Raw genomic sequence first — 19,749 nt, 5'->3', positions numbered from 1 at the left:
TTCATCTTATGGTATCATTTATCTCTCGAATTCTGCCCTCGTGATCTAGGAATTGTTTATCTCTCTTTCTCATCTTTATTTTCCATCATTTGGTCTTCTATATCACTAATTCTCTCTTCTGCCTCATTTATCCTAGCAGTTAAAGCCTCTATTTTTGAATTGCACCTCGTTAATAGCCTTTTTGATTTTGACTTGGTTGTATTTAATTCTTTTATTTCTCCAGAAAGGGTTTCTCTGATAACTTCTATGCTTTTTTCAAGCCCAGCTGGTATCTTTAAAATCATCATTCTGAACTCTAGTTCCAACATCTTACTAATGTCTGTATTGATAGGTCCCTGGCAGTCGGTGCTGCCTCTTGTTCTTTTTGTTGAGGTGAGTTTTTCCGTCTTGTCATTTTGTCCAGAGGAGAATAGATGAATGAAAGAACAAAATACTAACAGGGTAACAATGTCCCCAGAAAAATATACACTAAACAAATCAGAAAAGACCTGAAACGAGTGGGGGAAAAAGGGAAATAAAGAAAAAGATAAAAACAAACAAAAACAGAATAAAACAACCAAAACAGAATATGATCAAATATGATCAGGCTGGTGCAAAAATCAGTTCCACACACTAGATTTTGGGCGTATTTTGGTCTGTAGAAGAACGTGCCTCCCAAAATTTTAAAGAAAGAAAAACTTATATTGTACAAAATAAGGGTTAATACACTGAAGGGATGGAATATGACCGTAAAGATGAAAATTATAAAAGATTTTATAAAATGAATTGATAAGATAAGAAGTTGGTTGAGAAAAGAAAGAAAAGGATTTAAAAAAGAAAAGAAAAAAAGGGAGAGAATGTGATCAGGCAGGAGATTAGAACAAAGCCATACACTAGATATTTAGGGTATATTTTGATCTGTTAGAAGAAACTGTATCTCAAAATTTTAAAGAGAGAACAAATATATGCCAAAAATAAGGGTAACTACTACGAAGGGATAGAATATGACTCTAAAAATGAAAAATAAAAAATGTTTTTAAAAAAAGGCATTGATAAGATGTTGGTTGAAAAAGGGAGAAAGAAAAGTTAAAAAAAAATTAACTTTGAAAGACTAAAGAATCATTGTAAATAAAAGCCATGAATTTTGTGTGCAGTATTCCCCTAGCTCTGGAGTTCTGCCGTTCTCATTGATCGGCAAACTTGGTCTTGGCTGGCTGTTCTTGCTGATCTTCTTGGGGAGGGCCTGTTGCCGTAGTTCCCAAATGTCTTTGCTGGAGGCGGAATTGCCCCCACTTGCCAGCTCCCAGCTAAGTAATCTGCTCGGGTTTGCTCTCAGGAGCTTTTGTTCCCTGCAAGCTTTCCGTCCAGCTTTGGAGGATGAGAGTGAAAATGTCAGCCTCCCAATCTCCACTCCAGAGGAGCCGAGAATTTGGGGCCCCACTCTTCAGTGAGTCCCCGGAGAAAAGCAGTCAATCACTTCCATCTCCCAGGTCTCCAGCCGCACTCAATGCTCACCCGGCCAGTGACCAATCATTTCTATCTCTGGTGCACAACCCCGTGTGGAGTCTCCAAACCCAGCAGATCCCTGCGGTGCGCTCCTGCACTGCTCCTCCTGGAGAGGATGGGGAGTCTCCCCGGATCTGCCACTTATTGGGTCCCTGCTGTAAGTGCAGTGGCCCAACTGTGCTGCGGATCACAGTTTATGGCAACCCCGAGCTAAAAGCCCACTCTTCGGCTCTGTCTCTGCAGCCAGCTTCCCTGCTCTGTTACCTGAGAGCTCTGCTGCACTCAGGCACCCCCAGTCTTTCTGTGACCCCGAGGGTCCTGAGACCACACTGTCCCAGTGAGGGTTTCACCCCCCGCTTAGCCCCTGGAGCAACGTCCCTCAGCGGAACCGACTTCTAAAAGTTCCAATGCTGTGCTCTGCTGCTCTATCACTTATCGGTAGCGGCTGATGGAGGTCCCCTCCCCCGCCGTCTATCCTCCGGAATATCACCTCGGATTTAATTCTCCGCACATCCTACCTTCCAGAAAGGGGTCACTTCTCAGTTCAGAGAGTTGTTGCTATTCTTTTCTTTGATCTTCTGTTGAGTTTGTAGGTGTTCATAATAGTTTGATCCCTATCCAACTGAATTCCTGGGACCAGACGAAATCCAGGTCTCCTACTCCTCTGCCATCTTGCTCCTCTCCCTCTTCTAGTCTACTATTTATTCCCATCAGTGTATGTTTAATTTCAATTATTGAGTTTTATTTCTCTGATTGGTTCTTATTTATGTTTTTTATCTCTTTTTTAAGGGTTTCATTGATGTCCTGCACTCTTTTCTCAAGTCCATGTGTACATTTTGACCATTACTTCATATTCTATATCAGGCATATTACTTATCTCTGTTTCATTTAGCTCTTTGGCTGTGATTTTGTCTTGTTTTTTTTTTTTCATTTGGGATATATTCTTCTGTCTCATTTTTTCTAATTCTTTTTGTCTATTTCTAACTATTGGGAAAGTCAGGTACATTTTCTGCTCTTGAAAGAAGTAGCCTTATGAAGAAGAGTTGTTGTGTTGTGCCATGCAGTGCAATGTCCCTTGTTCACCAGAACCTGCTGCTTCAAGATTGCCTCCTATGTGTGTTGCCTGCACCCTGCTATTGTGGCTGAGCTGTTTTTGCCTTCAGTCCAGGAATCTGCAATGTCTTTCTTTGCCTATGGTGGGCAGGATTTGGTCCCTGTGTTGTTAGTTGGCCCATCTGTGTCTTCCTTGGGCTTGAGTCAGACCAGGCATTTTCCTGACCTGCAGAGCACTTTCCTTGTGTTATCCCCTGAGAAGCTTTCATTTGTGGGTAGGTCCTGTAGTCAGATCAGATGTCTGCCCCCAGCTCACTCCTGGGCAGCAGTTGGACTTGTGTATGTGATTATCTTCCCATCCTCCTGGGACAGGAGTCACCTTGGAGTGGTACTGGCTCCTGTCATGGTTGTTTGCACATTGCCAGGTTTGTGGCACTCCTTTGGATGGCCTCTGGCAAGTGCGTATTAGAAGTTATATGTCCTCAGGAAAACCCAGGGGTAGAGTGCACAGTGTTAAAAATGTTTGTACAGTCAGCTGTGGAAGGGGACCTTGAGCCACTTTAGAAAACTCCTGAAGCAGGACTGGAGGGGGGCAGGTCCACAGGAGTATGTGGAGATGGAACATGCTGTTGGCAAATTCAGTAGCAATTGGTGGTGGTGTGCTGGTTCTCAACGTTTGTGTGTGTCTAGACTGGGGTCCAGGGGAGGGAAATGGTGTCTGCCAGCTCCTTTGTTCCTGGGAAGTCTCCTAAGGATCCTGCACCTCCAGCACATGCTCTGAGACTAGTAAACAAAACTCATTCCTGCATACCCCAGGTGTTTTTCAAACTACTGCTTCGATGCTGTATCTCAGTAAAGCTGTTTTTTGTGCTCTCACTTTAAGGTCAGGGACTCAGTCTCCTCTTGCCCTCCTAGGTCACTCTTAGCCAAGCCTGCTAATTTTTAAATTTCCAGATGTTAAGCCCTGCTGATTATAAGAACTTGTGAAATGTCGCCCTCTGGTTTTCAAGACCAAATATAATGGGGATTCATCTTCCCCATACAGGTTCCCTATGCCTGGAGTGCCTGATGTGAGGGTCTGTTCTTTCCACTTTCTATGTCTCTGGCATCTTTTCTTTCCATGGACAGTCCTGTAGGCCCCTTTATCTCCCAACCACATCTCTGCCCTTCCTGCCCACTGGTGTGCCCTCTTCTCTACATTTAGATGTAGAGAATGTGTTCTAGAAGTTTTGGTTTTTTTCTGGGTTATTTACACTGTTGTGAGTGCTATCTAGTTGTATCCATAGAACAAGGTGTGTTTAGGGTCCTCCCACTCCCCCATATTCCCTAGAAGTCTTCAATCACGTGATTTTATCCTTTGCTTTGTTAATGTGATATGTCATGTTGATTGATATGTGAATACTGAACAATTCTTTCATCTCTGGAATATATCCGGCTTGATCATGGTGAATGATCCTTTTAATATATTGCTGAATATTATTTGCTAATATTCTGTTGAGGATTTTGCGTCTATATTCATCAGGGATATTGGCCTGTAGTTTAGTTTTTTGTTTGTTTGTTTTTTTGGTGCCTTTGTCTGGTTTTGGTATCAGAATAGTACTGGTTTCATATAATGTATTTGGAAGCTTCCCTTCCTCTTATATTTTTCAGAATACGTTGAGGACAGTAGATATCCACTCTTCTTTAAATGCTTGGTAGAATTTACTAAACTATCTGGGTCTAGACAGCTATTTCTTGATTTTTTTTTTGATTACTGATTCAGTTTTGTTACTAATAATTGGAATTTTCAGATTTTATATATCTTGTGATTCTGTTTTGGAAGATTGTATGCTACTAGGAATTTATGCATTTCTTCTAGGTTGTCCAATTTGTTGACACATAATTTTTCATAGTATTTTCTTATAAATTTTTTGTGTTTCTGTGGTGTCAGGTAACTTCTCTCTCATTTCTGATTTTATTTATTGGGTCCTTTCTCTTTTTCTTTTGATGAGTCTGGCTAAGGGTTTATCAATTTTGTTTATCTTTTCAAAGAACCAACTCTTAGTTTTATTCATTCTTTTCTATTTTTTGTTTTTAGTCTATGTCATTTATGTCTGGCTGATCTTTAATAATATCTTTTACTTACCTTGGGATTTTTTTGTTGTTATCGTTCTTTTTTCTAACTCCTTTAGGTATAAGGTTATATTGTTTATTTGAGATTTTTTCTTATTGCTTGATATAGGCATCTATTGCTATATATTTTCCTCTTTGCACTACTTTCACTGCATCTCAAATATTTTGGCACAATGTGTTTTTTATTTTTATTTGCCTCCATTTATTTTATTTAGCTGCTAGAATTTTTATTTCTTTTTTTATTATTATTATGTTATGTTAATCACCATACATTATATCATTTGTTTTTGATGTAGTGTTCCATGATTCATTGTTTGCATGTAACACCCAGTGTTCCATGCAGAACGTGCCCTCTTTAATACCCATCACCAGGCTAACCCATCCCCCACCCTCCTCCACTCTAGAACCCTCAGTTTGTTTTTCAGAGTCCATCATCTCTCATGGTTCGTCTCCCACTCCGATTTCCCCCCTTTCATTCTTCCCCTCCTGCTATCCTCTTCTTCTTTTATTTTTTTTAACATATATTGTATTATTTGTTTCTCAGGTACAGATCTGTGATTCAACAGTCTTGCACAATTGACAGCACTCACGATAGCATATACCCTCCCCAGTGTCTATCACCCAGCCACCCCATCCCTCCCACCCCCCACCACTCCAGCAACCCTCAGTTTGTTTCATGAGATTAAGAATTCCTCATATCAGTGAGGTCATATGATACATATTTTTCTTGGATTGACTTATTTCACTCAGCATAACACCCTCCAGTTCCATCCACGTCATTGCAAATGGCAAGATCTCATTCTTTTTGATGGCCTCATGATATTCCATTGTGTATATATATATATATATATACCATATCTTCTTTATCCATTCATCTGTCAATGGACATCTTGGCTCTTTCCACAGTTTGGCTATTGTGGACATTGCTGCTATAAACATCGGGGTGCATGTACCCCTTCAGATCACTACATTTGTATCTTTGTGGTAAATACCCAGTAATGCAATTGCGGGATCATATCCAAAATCTATAAAGAACTTCTTAAACTCAACACCCAAGTAACAAATGATCCAATAAAGAAATGGGCAGAAGACATGAACAGACATTTCTCCAAAGAAGACATCCAAATGGCCAACAGACCCATGGAAAAGTGTTCAACATTGCTCGGCATCAGGGATATCCAAATCAAAACCTCAATGAGATATCACCTCACACCAGTCAGAATGGGTAAAATTAACAAGCCAGGAAACGACAGATGTTGGCAGGGATGTGGAGAAAGGGGAACCCTCCTACACTGTTGGGGGAATGCAAGCTGGTGCAGCCACTCTGGAAAACGGTATGGAGGTTCCTCAAAAAGTTGAAAATAGAGCTACCATACATGCCTCCATTTAGTTTTGTTTTATTTCTTCTTTAATTTCTTCATTGATGCACTGGTTATTTAGAATCTTGTTTTTTAGCCTCTATGTTTTCCTGGTTTTTACAGTTTTATTTTTCTTGTGTATCATTTTTAGTTTCATATTTTTGTGGTCAAAAAAGATCCATGGTATGAATTCAGTCTTCCTAAATTTATTGATGCTTGTTTTGTGGCCTAGCATGTGATCTACTCTGGAGAATATCCCATGTACACTTGAAAAGAATGTGTACTCTGTTGTTTTTGGATGGAATGTTCTGTATATATCTGTTATGTCCATCTTGTCTAATGTGTCATTGAAAGACACTGTCTCCTTATTGATTTCATGCCTGGATATTCTCTGCATTAATACAAATGGGGTGATAAATTCCCCTATTATTGTATTACCATAAATTTCTCTTTCTCCAGTAATATTCGCCTTATGTATTTAGATGCTCCAGTGTTGGGTGCATGGATATTTATACTTTTCTTTTTGATTGGTCCCCTTATAATTAATAGCATTCTTTTTCTCTTGTTACAGTCTTTGTTTTATAATTTACTTTTATTTTGATAAGGTTGCTACCCAGGTTTTGTTTTTTTTTTCTCACTTCCATAGGTATGGTGAATATTAGTCCATGTACTATATGTTGGCTAACTGAAAATAATGAAAAATTTCAAAAAAAAGAAAAAAATAAAAGAAATAAATATATACATTTTATTTGAATGTACAAAAAATTGTTGAAAATAATATTATTCCATCCCTTCACTTTAAATCTGTATCTGTTTTTAAGTATGAAGTGAGTCTCTTGTAAGCAGAAAATAAATGGGTCTTTGGAAAAAATTAGTCTGCCATCTTATGTCTTTTGATAGAAGCATTTAGGACATTTATATTTAAATATTGATAAGTATTTACTTATAAAAATTTATTCTGCCACCCTATGGATTTTGATAGAAGCATTTAGGACATTTATATTTAAAATAAATATTGATAGGTATGTACTTATGGGAATTGTGTTGTTCTTTTCTCTGGTTGTTTCTGTATTTCTTCTGTTTCTTCTTGCCTTGGTCTCTTTCTCTGTGAATGACAACATCCTGTAATGTTTTGTTTGGCTTTCTTTCTATTGTTTTGGAATCCATTATAGATTTTGGGCTTGTGGTTGCCATGAAGTTCTTATATAACACCCTATGTGTATAGAAATCTCTATTAATTTGATGGCCATTTAAGTTCAAACACATCCTTATGGGGAAAAACAACTTTTTTCTTTGCTTCTTTTTTACTACCTCATCCATGTTTTATGTATATGTTGTCATATTTTACTTCTTTTATTCATAATGTCCTTAAGTGTAATCATGGGCGTTTGTTTTCCATTTATAAAAGTCCCTTCATTTCTTGTAAGACTGGTTTAGTAGTGATGAACTCTTACCTTTTGATTGTCTTGGAAAATTCTTTATTACTTTTTCAAATCTGAAAGATAAACTTACCAAACAGAGTATTTGTAGCCATAGTTTTTTTTTTCTTTTCAGCACTTTGCATACATCATGCCACTCCTTTTTTATTTGCAAAGTTTCTGCTAAAAAATTTGTTGATAGCTTTATAAGTTTTCCTTTGTAGCTTACTTTTTGTTTTTAAGTTTTCCTTTGTAGCTAAATTTTTGCTTTTGTCTTGCAGCTTTTAATGTTTTCTCTTTACCTTTAACCACTCACATTTTAATTATTTTGTGTTGTGATATGGACCTCCTTGGGTTCAGCTTGTTTGGAACTCTTTATGCTGCCCTCATAGAACAAGTTTGGATGTTTTCCTTGCCTTACTATTTTATGAAACAGCTTCAGAAGAATAGGTATTAGTTCTTCTTTAAATGTATGGTTGAATTCCCCTGGGAAGCTATCCAGCCCTGGACTCTTGTTTGTTGGGAGATTTTTAATTACTATGTCAATAGTAATTGACTCCTATGTCAATTTCTTTGCTGGTAATGGGTCTCTTCAGATTTTCTATTTCTTCCGGTTCCAGTTCTGGTAGTTTATATGTTTCCAGGAATGAGGGTTAAAATGAGTCTCTTCTAGACAGTATATGGATGGGTCTTTTTTTTTTTCCTTCCCAATCTGATACTCTGTGTCTTTTGATTGGAGCATTTAGCCCATTTACATTCAGAGTAACTATTGGAAGATATGAAAATAGTGCCATTTTATTACCTGTAAAGTCCCTGTTTCTGTAGATTATCTTTGTTCCTTTCTGGTCTATGTTACTTTTGGTCTCTCTCTTCACTTACAGGATCCCCTTTAATATTTCTTGCAGGGCTGGTTTAGTGATCACAAATTTTTTTAGCTTCTGTTTGTCCTAGAAGGTCTTTATCTCTCCTTCTATTCTGAATGACAGCCTTGCTGGATAAAGTATTAATGACTGCATGTTTTTCTCATTTAGTACCCTGAATATAACATGCAAGCCCTTTCTGGCCTGTCAAGCTCTCTGTGGATAGGTCTGTTGCCAGTCTAATATTTCTACCATTATAGGTTACGGAGCTCTTGCATTGAGCTGCTTTCAGGATCTGAAATTTTCAAGCTTTACTGTTATATATCAGGATGTTTATCTATTTTATTGATTTTGGGGGGCATTCTCTCTTCTCTGACTCTCATGAATAAATAAATAAAACATTAAAAAAAAAAAAAACTCTACAGACTCCTCTGGTGAGCACCCATGCTGCCCCTACTGGGGGAAAGCAGAGGATCACCCGTGTTTCTGCTCTTTGCAGGGGTCTGCCCAGAGAATGGTCACTTGATTGTGCATGCACCCATGCCACCTCTCCTGGAGGAAGTTTGAGGTTGGCCACATTTCTGCCTTTTCAGGGCCCAAGGGGAGAGTGGTCACCTGAATGTGCTGCTGTTCAACGTTTATGACAAACCGGGCTGATAGCCCCCTCCCAGGCTTGCTGACCCTCACCGGTTTCCCTGCTCCAATACTTGGGAACTCTGCTGGCTCAGGCACCCCCATTATTTCCATGACCCTGGGATCCTAAGACACAGTGTCTCACCTAGGATTCTGCCCTGCCTTGCCAACTGAGCAATTTTAAGGCAGGGATGTCTCCCACTGGAGTAGATTTCTAAAAGTTCTGATTTTGCCCTCCAGAGCTCTATCACTTTCTGGTAGCTGGCTTAAGGAAACTCTCTCCATTCCTCCACCTACGTTTATCCTCCAATACATCCCCTCCGATTCACTTCTCCACACCTCCTACCTTGGAGGAAAAGTGACCCAGAGAGCATTCCCACAGCTCCCCAAACTTTGTAAACTGTGGTGTTTTTTTTCTGTGCCCCAAAGTGATTGGGACTTGCTGAGGCAGCAAACCAGTTATCACCACTGGACCCTGATCCTTTCTGAACTTTTAAGGTAGAGGGGGGACATAAACCTGTTCTTCTCTAGTCCTTCTGACCTGATAAGCATTGCTCTAGTTCCTCTGCCATTTGGTGGTGTTCTGGTGCTGTCTCTTTTACATTCTAGTTCGTCTTTTAAATTGTGACTTCTTTTCTGTGTCCAAGGATGGAGAAATCTGTTCCCAATCCCTCTTTACTATCCTTCCATACTGCAGTTTGCAGTGTGGAGGTTAGGGATTCCCTTTGTTACTGTGTCTCATTCTCTCTTGCATTTCTCCTTTGCCATTCTCTCTTTTGTTGTACAGAAGCTGTTCATTGGCCCTCAGTTTTTATTCAGGAGGAATTGTTCTTTATTTGGTGTAATTAGGTGTGTTCTTTGGAGGAAGTGAGTTCAGGATCTTTCTAGCTTACCATCTTGCACTGAAACATCCTAATTTCCCCTCTTTCATTGTTGATTTCAATTGAGTTTTCTCTTTTTCTGGTATTCAATCTAGCTAAAGTTTTATCAAGTTGGTTGATCATTTTGCAGAACCAACTATCAATTTCATTGATTTTCTCTATTTTTAAATTTTCTTCATTATTTGTTTATTGTCTAATCTGTTATTCCCTTCCTTATGTTAGCTTTGGGGTTAGTTTTTCTTCTTTTTATATTTTCTTAAGGTGTAAAGTTAGGTTGTTGATTTGAAATTGTTCTTTCTTTTTAATGGAAGCATTTATAGCCATAGATTTTCCACATAGCCCTGCTTTCTCCACATCCCATAAGATATGGTATGTCATGCTTTCATTTTCATTTTCTAATTTCCTTATAATATATTCTTTGACTCATTGGCTTTTTTAAGTGCATGTTCTTTCATTTTCATATATTTGTGGTTATTCCAGATTTCCTTTTGCTGTTGATTTATAGTTTTATTTCATTGTGAAAAGACCTTGCATGTTTTCAACATTTTTAAATTTATTAAAATTTGTTTTATGTGCTAACATATGCTCTATCTTGGGTAATTTTCCATGTTTACTTGAGAAAAAATGTTTTTTCTGTTTTTATTAGGTAAAACATATTAGAATATATATGTGTTTATATATATATGTGTTTATATATATACTTGCTGTTTGTTGTTGAAAATATATATGATTTTGTCAAATACATATACATATATATATCTTTGTGTATATATATGTATATATATATAAATTAGGTTCAAATGGTCTATAATGTTCAAGTCTTCTATGTATTTATTTATCTTCTGTCTGGTCATTAAATCTATTATGAAAAATGAAGAATTAAATTCTCCTATTACTGTAGAGCTCTTTCTCCCTCTAATTCTGTCAATGTTTCCTTCATGTATTTAGAAACTTTGGTGTTTGGTCCTTTTATGTCTATAATTGTTATATGTTCTTTGTAAATTGACCTTTTTATCATTATATAATGTGCTTTTTTTCTCTTATTATAACAGCATTTGTCTTAAAGTCTATTTTGTATAATATTAGTATATTCACCTTTACTGTCTTTTGGTTACAATTTACCTCGATTTTTTTCCTGTTCTTCCACTTTTGACCTATGTGCTTCCTTAGATCTAAAATGAGTCTCTTGTAGACAGCATATAGCTGGACTCTGTTTTTTTTTTTTTAATTCTTCTACCAAGGTATGACATTTAATAGGGGAATTTAATCCATTGACATTTAAAGTGATTATTGAGAAAGATTTAACATAGCCATTTCGTTATTTGTTTTCATATATTTTATAGCTTTTTTGTCCCTCATATCCTATCTTCTTGCCTTCATTGTGTTTCGTTGATTTTTCATAGTGACAAGTTTTGATAATGCTCTTAATTCCTTTTTTTGTATATTCTAAAATTATTTCTTTTGTGGTCATCATGGGGATTACATGTAACAACCTAAAAATTTACCAGTCTATTTTAAATTGATACCAACTTAACTTCAATTGCATAAGAATATTCTAATCTTTACAGGTCTGCCCTCTTCCCTACTTTATGTTTTTGATATAACAAATTGTCTTTATATATTGTGTATGTATTAACATAGCTTTGTTTAAGATTTATTTATGTATTTGGGGGGGGTCATAAGGAGCGGAGGAGGGAGAGTATCTCAAGCAGACTCTCCACTGAGCATGTAGCCCAAGGCAGAGCTCAGTCCAACAACACTGAGATCATGACCTGAGCTAAAATCAAGAAACTGACTGAGCCACCCAGGCACCCCTCTACTAACATAGTTTTTAATTATTTTCATGCTTTTGTCTTTTAAGGCCTATACAAAAACAAACAATAGAGATATAAACTGAAATTAAAATAATAGTTTTCATATTTGTCCATGTTTTTACTTTTACCAGAGAACTTTATATATTCATATGACTTTGAGTTACTGTTTAGTATTTTTTTTTTAATTACAACTTGAAGGACTAACTTTAGAATTTCTTTTTTTTTTAAAGATTTTATTTATTTATTTGACAGAGAGAGACACAGCCAGATAGGGAACGCAAGAAGGGGGAGCAGAAGAGGGAGAAGCAGGCTTCCTGCAGAGCAGGGAGTCCGATATGGGGCTCGATCCCAGGACCCTAGGATCACGACCTGAGCCGAAGGCAAACACTTAACGACTGAGCCACCCAGGCACCCCTAACTTTAGAATTTCTTATAGGGCAGATTTGCTTGTAATAAACTCCTTTACTTGTTTATCTGGGAATGTCTTAATATTTCCCTCTTTTTTGAAGGGCAATTTTGCCAGTTAGAGAATTCTCAGTTGACAGGATTTTTCTTTAAGCACTTTAAATGTATCTTCCTACTTCTTTCGGTTCTCTAATGAGAAATTTGTTCATACTCTTATTGAGGATCACTTGTGTGTCAAAAATGTTTTTCTCTTTCACGATTATCTCTTCGTTTTTGATGTTCAACAGTTTTATTATATCACCCCAGTGTGGGTCTGTTTAGATTTGTCCTACTTGAGGTTCACTTAGATTTTTGGATTTGTAGATTCATATTTACTTAGAATTTTGGAAGTTTTAACTCTTATTTCTTCAAATATTATTTCTTCCTCTTCCTCTTCTTCTAGGACTTCCAAAATGCCTATGTTGATCCACTTGATGATGTCTCATAAGTCCCTTAGACTCTGTTCACTTTTCTTTATTCTTTTTGCTCCCTAGACTTGATCATTTTAAATGACTTGTCTCAAGTTAACTTATTTTTTCTTCTGCCCATCTGAGTCACCTACTGAACCCCTCTAGTGATTTTTCAATTCAGTGATTTTATTTTTTCAGCTCCAGATTTTCTGTTTGGTTCTTCATAATTTATTTCCCTTTGTTATCGTCCTTGTTTTGTTCATTTATCATTTACTGATTTCTTTTAGTTTTCTTTTTGTTCCTAATCTTTTAGTTCCCTTTAGTCTGTTTTTCTTTTAGCTCTTTGAGCATATATAAAACAGTCATCTTAATGGCTTTATCTTGTAAGTAAGTCAGAAGCCTATGTTTCTGTAGGGATGGTTTCTGGAGATTTCTTTGTTGTTGTTTTGTTTTGTTTTGTTTTTGAATGAAACCCACTTTCCTGTTCATTTGTATTCTTTGTGATCTTTTGTGGAAAACTGGGCATTTGAAATAACAGATACCTTTCCCAGTCTCTGAAGATAGGCTCCATTCATAGGGAAACCTCACTAATAAGCAGGTTATGTTCTGTGACTGGGATCAAGCCAGCATGAAGACTTGAGGCCTTTTCAGACCTTTCTTAGGTGTGTGTTTCCTGGGCCATTTTATGAGTGTGTGCTTTTGATTCTTTGTTGGGGCACCTGGGTGGCTGAGTGAGTTAAGCATCTAACTCTTGATTTCTGCTCAAGTCATGATCTTAGGATTGTGAAATCGAGCCCTGCATCGGGATCCACACTCAGCAGGAAGTCTGCTTGAGATTCTCTCTATCTCCCTCTGCCCCTACTTTCTCTCTCTCTCTCTCAAATAGATAAATAAATATTAAAAAATAAATGTCTTATTTTGTTTAAGAGTCTCAGCCATGATGCTTCTTAGGCCATAGTTCTTCTATTATAATCTTCAAGCAGTAATCTCTTGCTCCAGTTCTATATATATCTGTAATATCCCTATATCTTTCACAAGACATGTGTAGTACTACTTCCCATTGATTTTACTAGCCTGAGATCAGAGCTGTCACTTCTGACTGTGTGATATCTCAGTTATATGATTATATCTAGTAAATAAAAGGTCATGAAGTTTTGTTACTATGAAAACAACCTGAATTCACAAAATTTCATCTTAATTAAAACTTAAATCATGTAAATATATAGACAGATATAATGCCTTAAGCCCTTATGACAGCAATTTTCTTGTAATAAATCCAAGTTAGTAAGAGATTTTTGTTATGGATGTTAGAATCCATGTTTTGTTTCACTACAGCTTTGAAGGCTTTTTGTTAGATCTTAATGGTATAACTTGTGTTGCATTTGCTTGGTTCCTTTTACCTAAATGTATAGGTCTACAAAACTAAGTTTGGTAAGGAAAAGGACACATTTCATAAGAAAAAATATCTAGAATACACAAAATATTTTAATTAAATAACCATCTTATAACCTCTTACTATGCCAACATTTCCCTGGCTTTACTTTATGAACACCTGACATTGTGGAATTGTACATTAATACCTGAAAGAGAAAGGAGTTGGGCTCTATTTTAGGACAACAGACTGTTCACTATAAAAATAACCTAACAATTTCTTAAAGTGTCAATACTATTTTAAATAGACATTTACACACACAACTAGAAAAACATAAACTCAGTTCATATTTTTTGATAAAATTCATAGTGCAAACTACAAAATTAAATATATACAAACATCTTAATAATTAAATGTTTAACCTTATTTACTGACATAATTACATTTCCAAATATACTGATTTTTTAAAAAATTCAGATACAGTTAAAAAATTTAATGGAGAGGCACCTGGGTGCCTCAGTCAATTGAAGATCTGCCTTCAGCTCAGGTGATGCTCCTGGAGTCCTGGGGTAGAGTCCCTCATCAGGCTCCCTGCTCAGCAGAGAACCTGCTTCTCCCCCTGCCCCTCACACCACTTGTGCTCTCTCTCAAATAAATAAATAAATCTTTAAAAAATTTAAGGGAAAAAAGCACTTCACATGTACTAAAAAATATATAGCATACTAGTTAAAAGTATTTTGTTTGAAGACACAAAAATCTGAGTTCAAATCCCAATTTCACTATTTACAAGTTAGGTGACCTTGATCCAGTTATTTTACATCCACAAACACCAGTTTCCTCATGTGAAAAAAAAGGAATAATTACAGTGTCAATCCCATAGAGTACAATATAATAAATGATAATGAACTTAGTACATTGTCTTGTACCTGTTAAGTACTCAGCAGAAGTTAGTTGATGGTTGTTTTTGTTTGTATTATTTTTGTAATGATCATTATTGTTATTACTATTATTATCCCCTTATTGGCATTTTCTTTGAAAAGACCTTGAGAAAATGGTTAATGTTAAATATAATTTTCAAAATATTATAATTATGACTTCATACAAATATAAAATTAACATGGGCCAAGGATTTTATGACTCATTAATTAATGAGGTAACCCATAAGATGTTAAAACTGGTTCAAAAGGGTCTTTGAAGAAAAGACATATAGACAATTAGGAATACTGAAAAAAATTATTAATACGTGCAAAAGTAGTTAATAACCTATGGAGAGTAAAATTTAATCTTTGGTGGTCATTTCTACATGGTGGAAATTAATTCTATCTCCATTAGGCAAAATTCATTTGTACAAGAAAACAGTTTTCTACAACTTAACACCTACAGAATTGTAAAATAGTTCTATTAGTAGAAAGTCAATCAAAAGTTCACATTCTATGGAATCAGATAATCCTCATTTTTATGTCTGAGACAATTTTTCTGACTGTTTTCTACAACTAAAACAATGTTGGCCTACTCAGTACTTTAAGAATCTCATTCAATTATTTAAGGTGATAATTTAAATGTTTCTAAAATCATCACATAAACAAGTTGGTTGATTCAGGGATTACTATTTCTATAATGTTGATGAGAAAACTGAGGTAAAGTAGTCAAGCAAATTATTCCTAATTTCTCTAAGTGTAGGAATAAGTCCGTAGCTAATTCTCTTAACTTCAGCTCCATCTTGTTTCTACTAGAATATATATACTGTTATTCAAAGTAAGGAGAGACAGAAAAACAAAAACAAAAAGGGAGAGATATGATGTTATTTTAATTTTAAAGTGATATAGTGGCTAACTTTTTTTAAAATTTTATTTTATTTTGTTACATTAGTCACCATACAGTACATCATTAGTTTTTGATGTAGTGTTCCATGATTCATTGTTTTCATATAACACCCAGTGTTCCATTCAGTACGTGTCCTCCTTAATACCCATCATTGGGCTAACCCAGTCCCCCACCCCTCTAAAACCCTCAGTTTGTTTCTCAGAGTCCAGAGTCTCTCATGGTTCGTCTCCCCTTCTGATTCCCCCCCTTCATCCTTGCCTTCCTTCTCCTAATGCCCTCCATATTATTCCTTATGTTCCACAAATAAGTGCTTTTTCTTTAATAACTTCTCCTGTTTGTCTTTACAGATAATAACCTTATTGCCAATTATTTTCTTCAAAAGATTCAATGTTACCCAAATCTCTCTTGTTAATCAAACAATAGCAAGATAATATTAATATTAGACAGATCTTTGAGCATTAATTATTATGCACATACAGGAAAGTCAAGTTTAGATGCAAATTTGTAAGGAAATCCTTCTGTGAGCCCTGGTTCACCATTCATTTATGTATGTAGTCTGTTAGTTGAGGAGAGCACCAATTAGTAATAGCAAATGTGTTGAACATTTAGCTTAGCTAAATCATACAGTTATGGATTTTCTGGTTCTGGGTTTTATTATAACAGCAGAATTGAAGATGATACACTACATGACAATCAACAATATGTATGGAACACTGAGGTTATTTTAATTCTTGCTGATTTCAGGTATTATTAAAAATATTACTAGATGTGAGACCAAGTTCAAATGGAAGCTGAGATCAGATAATTTCGAATATATCTTAAGAGATGAAAACAGAAATAAAAGAGGTAATAGAAATATAAGAAAATTAGTAGAAGGTAATAAATAAAAAATTATTCTGTAAAATAAACTTTTTTCACTGGGTTTTACAAATAGGGCAATATAAAAGCAGAGAACATTTTCACGTATAATTATGTAAGTTTTCTTTCATTGCCCACCCCTTTCAGATTTTAGTATTTTTTTTTTAAGGCTTCAAATTTTAGGAAAGAATTCCTGGAGAAGGTTTTATTACTTACTGAATTCTCTTTCATTTAGCTTACAGAAAAGGTTTAGGGATAAAGAGTTAACTTCAGATTAAAATGGGAAAAATTCCTCCTGTGAAGATAAATTGGAACACTCATGGGGAAAATGATAGGATAAAACTATGGTCATTCTAACTACAAATAATACTAAAACCAGGGTACTACATTCTACAAAACAAGAAGGCAATTATATTCAGATTTACTTGAAATGTGGGCTCTCACATGAACAAGATAAGGCATCTCACAAAAAACTTTTGATAAACAAAGAATAAGAGAAAAACAAAAGTTTTCCAACCAGCATACTAAAAGAGAGAGGGGACATTTTTCTCGTAATGATAAGATGCTAATATGTGAAATTTCCTCATAGAGAATCTAAGTACTAATCAAAGGATACATAGTACTTTGGAAAGGAAATACATTTTTGATATGCTTTGAGTGATGTCTTATGGTTGAAAAGAATTTTGTCATGTACTTATTTTGAACATTTAATAGACTAAACTTGCTATTTATAAGATGTTTTTAATTCCTTATATTGGGTAAGTATACATTTTATTAATGTCTTATTTTTAACATTATTGGACTTCATCTTTTAATTTTCTTCCTAAACTCTTAAGGTATGATCCAAAAAATGATTCATGGTCAACTGTAGCACCTCTGAGTGTTCCTCGAGATGCTGTTGCTGTATGTCCCCTTGGAGACAAACTCTATGTGGTTGGAGGATATGATGGACATACTTATTTGAACACTGTTGAGTCATATGATGCACAGAAAGATGAATGGAAAGAGGTACTGTCATTTAAAGTATTGAAATTAGTACATTTCAGGTTTTAATAAAAGTCTTTAATATATGTTTGGAATTAGGGCCTACCCAGAATCTTTTAGTGAAATTTGCAGTATTTGCTTTACCTATACTATTGAGTACAGTTAGTTGATCTAATTTATCATTGGCAGGATCCATCAATACTTATATGAAAGAGAACAGAACATTCTCTTGGCTTTATGGACTCATTCCTTTCATAGAAAAGTGAATCCAATTTGATAATTCAAAAGTTTACTCAAGTGAATCCAATTCAGTAATTTGGAAGACTTATCTGGCCAACTTTCTAAGTATGTATTATGACTTGAGAACCAAAGTGCAATGTCCTTATCAACAAATATCTGTGCCTTCTTATTGGTTGTTGACCAGGGAAAATTTTTTTCAGTCCCCTTTTATAGAGATTGTATAAACTACAACAGTCTTAATTCTTAATCAGTCATTCAAGGAATTTAGTGAACAATGAGAGACTGGATTAAACCCTCTCAAGAATGCTGGGTATCTAACAGAAGAAATTCTAAGGAGAGTACAAGAAGGACATCTTGGGGATGCTAAAGGCAAACTTGATGCTTTTGACATTTTTTTCTAGTGATAACACTGGATTTATTAAAAAAAATATCTAATGGTGTTCTGTTAATTAAATGGCGGCTTAATAAAAAAATAATAAAGTATGATTAACTCCTCATCATTTCCACAAACAGGCAAACATTTTTATTTTGTATTTAACTTCACCTTCCCTTATACTGACTTCATGCTGTTCTATATTCTACACAGTAAGCTGGTTACTGTTCTCAATAAATATGTATTAATATAATGACAGCTGACAATGGCTTTCTATCTCCTCCAACAATTTGATTTGTTAAGACCCTCAGAAACACTCAAATTCTGCCATGTAGGTAGCTCCTTATTTTATCAGTGTTTAGAACCAACTAGGAATGGAAGAAAAAAAAATAGCAAACAGGAGTTGTTAAGTCAAATACAATAATCAAAATGTTTCCTAAGCTTGTGGAATTTACTTTTCTGAAAATTGCAGACCAGTAGCTTAAAGGACCTAGATTCTATTCCTGGATTTTCACTGTTTCATTGTGTGACCTTGGAAAGAGTGAAAGAGAACTAACAAATAATGGAATTATAACCACTATCTGCCAAATTATTTTTATTCATTATCTCACTTAACCCTAACAAAAACCTCGAAGGATTTCAAGCTAATAATTTTAGCTGTAATTTTTATTAGCTGTAATTTTTCAAATGAGAAAATTATCGACCAAAATCACCTGCTTCTCAGACTCAGCTCTACATCATTTAAATAATATATTCTTTCCACCACACTGGACAGTTATTTGGGCTGCAATTTCCATCTTTATACCAGGTGAAGGTTGGACCAGAATAGCTAAGGACTTGTTCAACTCCAACATGGTTTATATATATATATATATATATATATATATATATATATATTATGCTGAAGACAAAGTTCATTAAGACAGAATTCAGAATTTCTTTCCTTACTTTTTTCTTTTTTTTCTCTGTTAGGAAGTTCCTGTCAACATTGGAAGAGCTGGTGCATGTGTTGTGGTGGTGAAGCTGCCATAAAGCTATCTTTATCAATAGGAGTGAAACTGGTCATTTCACAAAATGGATTTGGAAGAAGAGAAGAAACGTGTTATTTCCTTCAATTAGTAATCAAACATGAACATTATTGTGTCATTTTAATATGTAGTTATAATTTCTCTCATTTGTGAAGTTAAAGCAAGTTTTCAAACATGAATTACATATAGGTGTTAAATGTATGTGTTGTTGCAGCTGATAATATAAGTGGAAATCCAATAGTCTAGGTTTAGCCTCATTACTAAAATTTTTAAGGGAAATCAATAGTGACCAAGGTATGAAAGGTTGTAAAAGCATTGGTAATTTTTAAGTTAAGAATAGGAGAAGAACATTTTCTATTTCAAAACACAAAAGGTACTCTATTTTCTGAAATACAATATAAAAGAAAACATCTAAAGCTTAAAATATGAAGTCTGATTTTTCAGTAAGACATCATTCTCTTATTCAAAAATATACCAAATAGCTAAATAATACCTCATTTTAACAATAGGAAGGCTATTACTGGGTTAGGGCTAAAAAAATAACTGATTTACATAATATTTTATGCTGATCACAGTATATTAAAATTTTCACAGACTTACTC

The 19,749-nt window shown here is 35.2% G+C and overlaps 1 protein-coding gene across 2 annotated transcripts in view; it reads left to right on the top strand.

Moving 5' to 3' along the window:
• Positions 1 to 19,518, top strand: part of KLHL4 (kelch like family member 4) — a 145,497-nt gene extending 125,979 nt beyond the window's left edge. For both annotated transcript variants that reach the window (XM_088028974.1, XM_028101459.1), the window contains 2 exons: positions 17,359 to 17,530; positions 19,092 to 19,518. In XM_088028974.1, the coding sequence (XP_087885100.1) occupies positions 17,359 to 17,530; positions 19,092 to 19,151 (232 nt within the window). In that variant the 3' untranslated portion in view covers positions 19,152 to 19,518. The remainder of the gene's footprint in view (positions 1 to 17,358; positions 17,531 to 19,091) is intronic.
• Positions 19,519 to 19,749: the final 231 nt, after the last annotated feature.

This window comes from Eumetopias jubatus, unplaced genomic scaffold (assembly GCF_037043125.1).
Source record: "Eumetopias jubatus isolate StellerSeaLion01/CBP00866 unplaced genomic scaffold, mEumJub1_p1.0 scaffold_11, whole genome shotgun sequence".
Lineage (NCBI taxonomy): Eukaryota > Metazoa > Chordata > Mammalia > Carnivora > Otariidae > Eumetopias > Eumetopias jubatus.
This window is presented reverse-complemented; position numbering and strand designations above follow the sequence as displayed.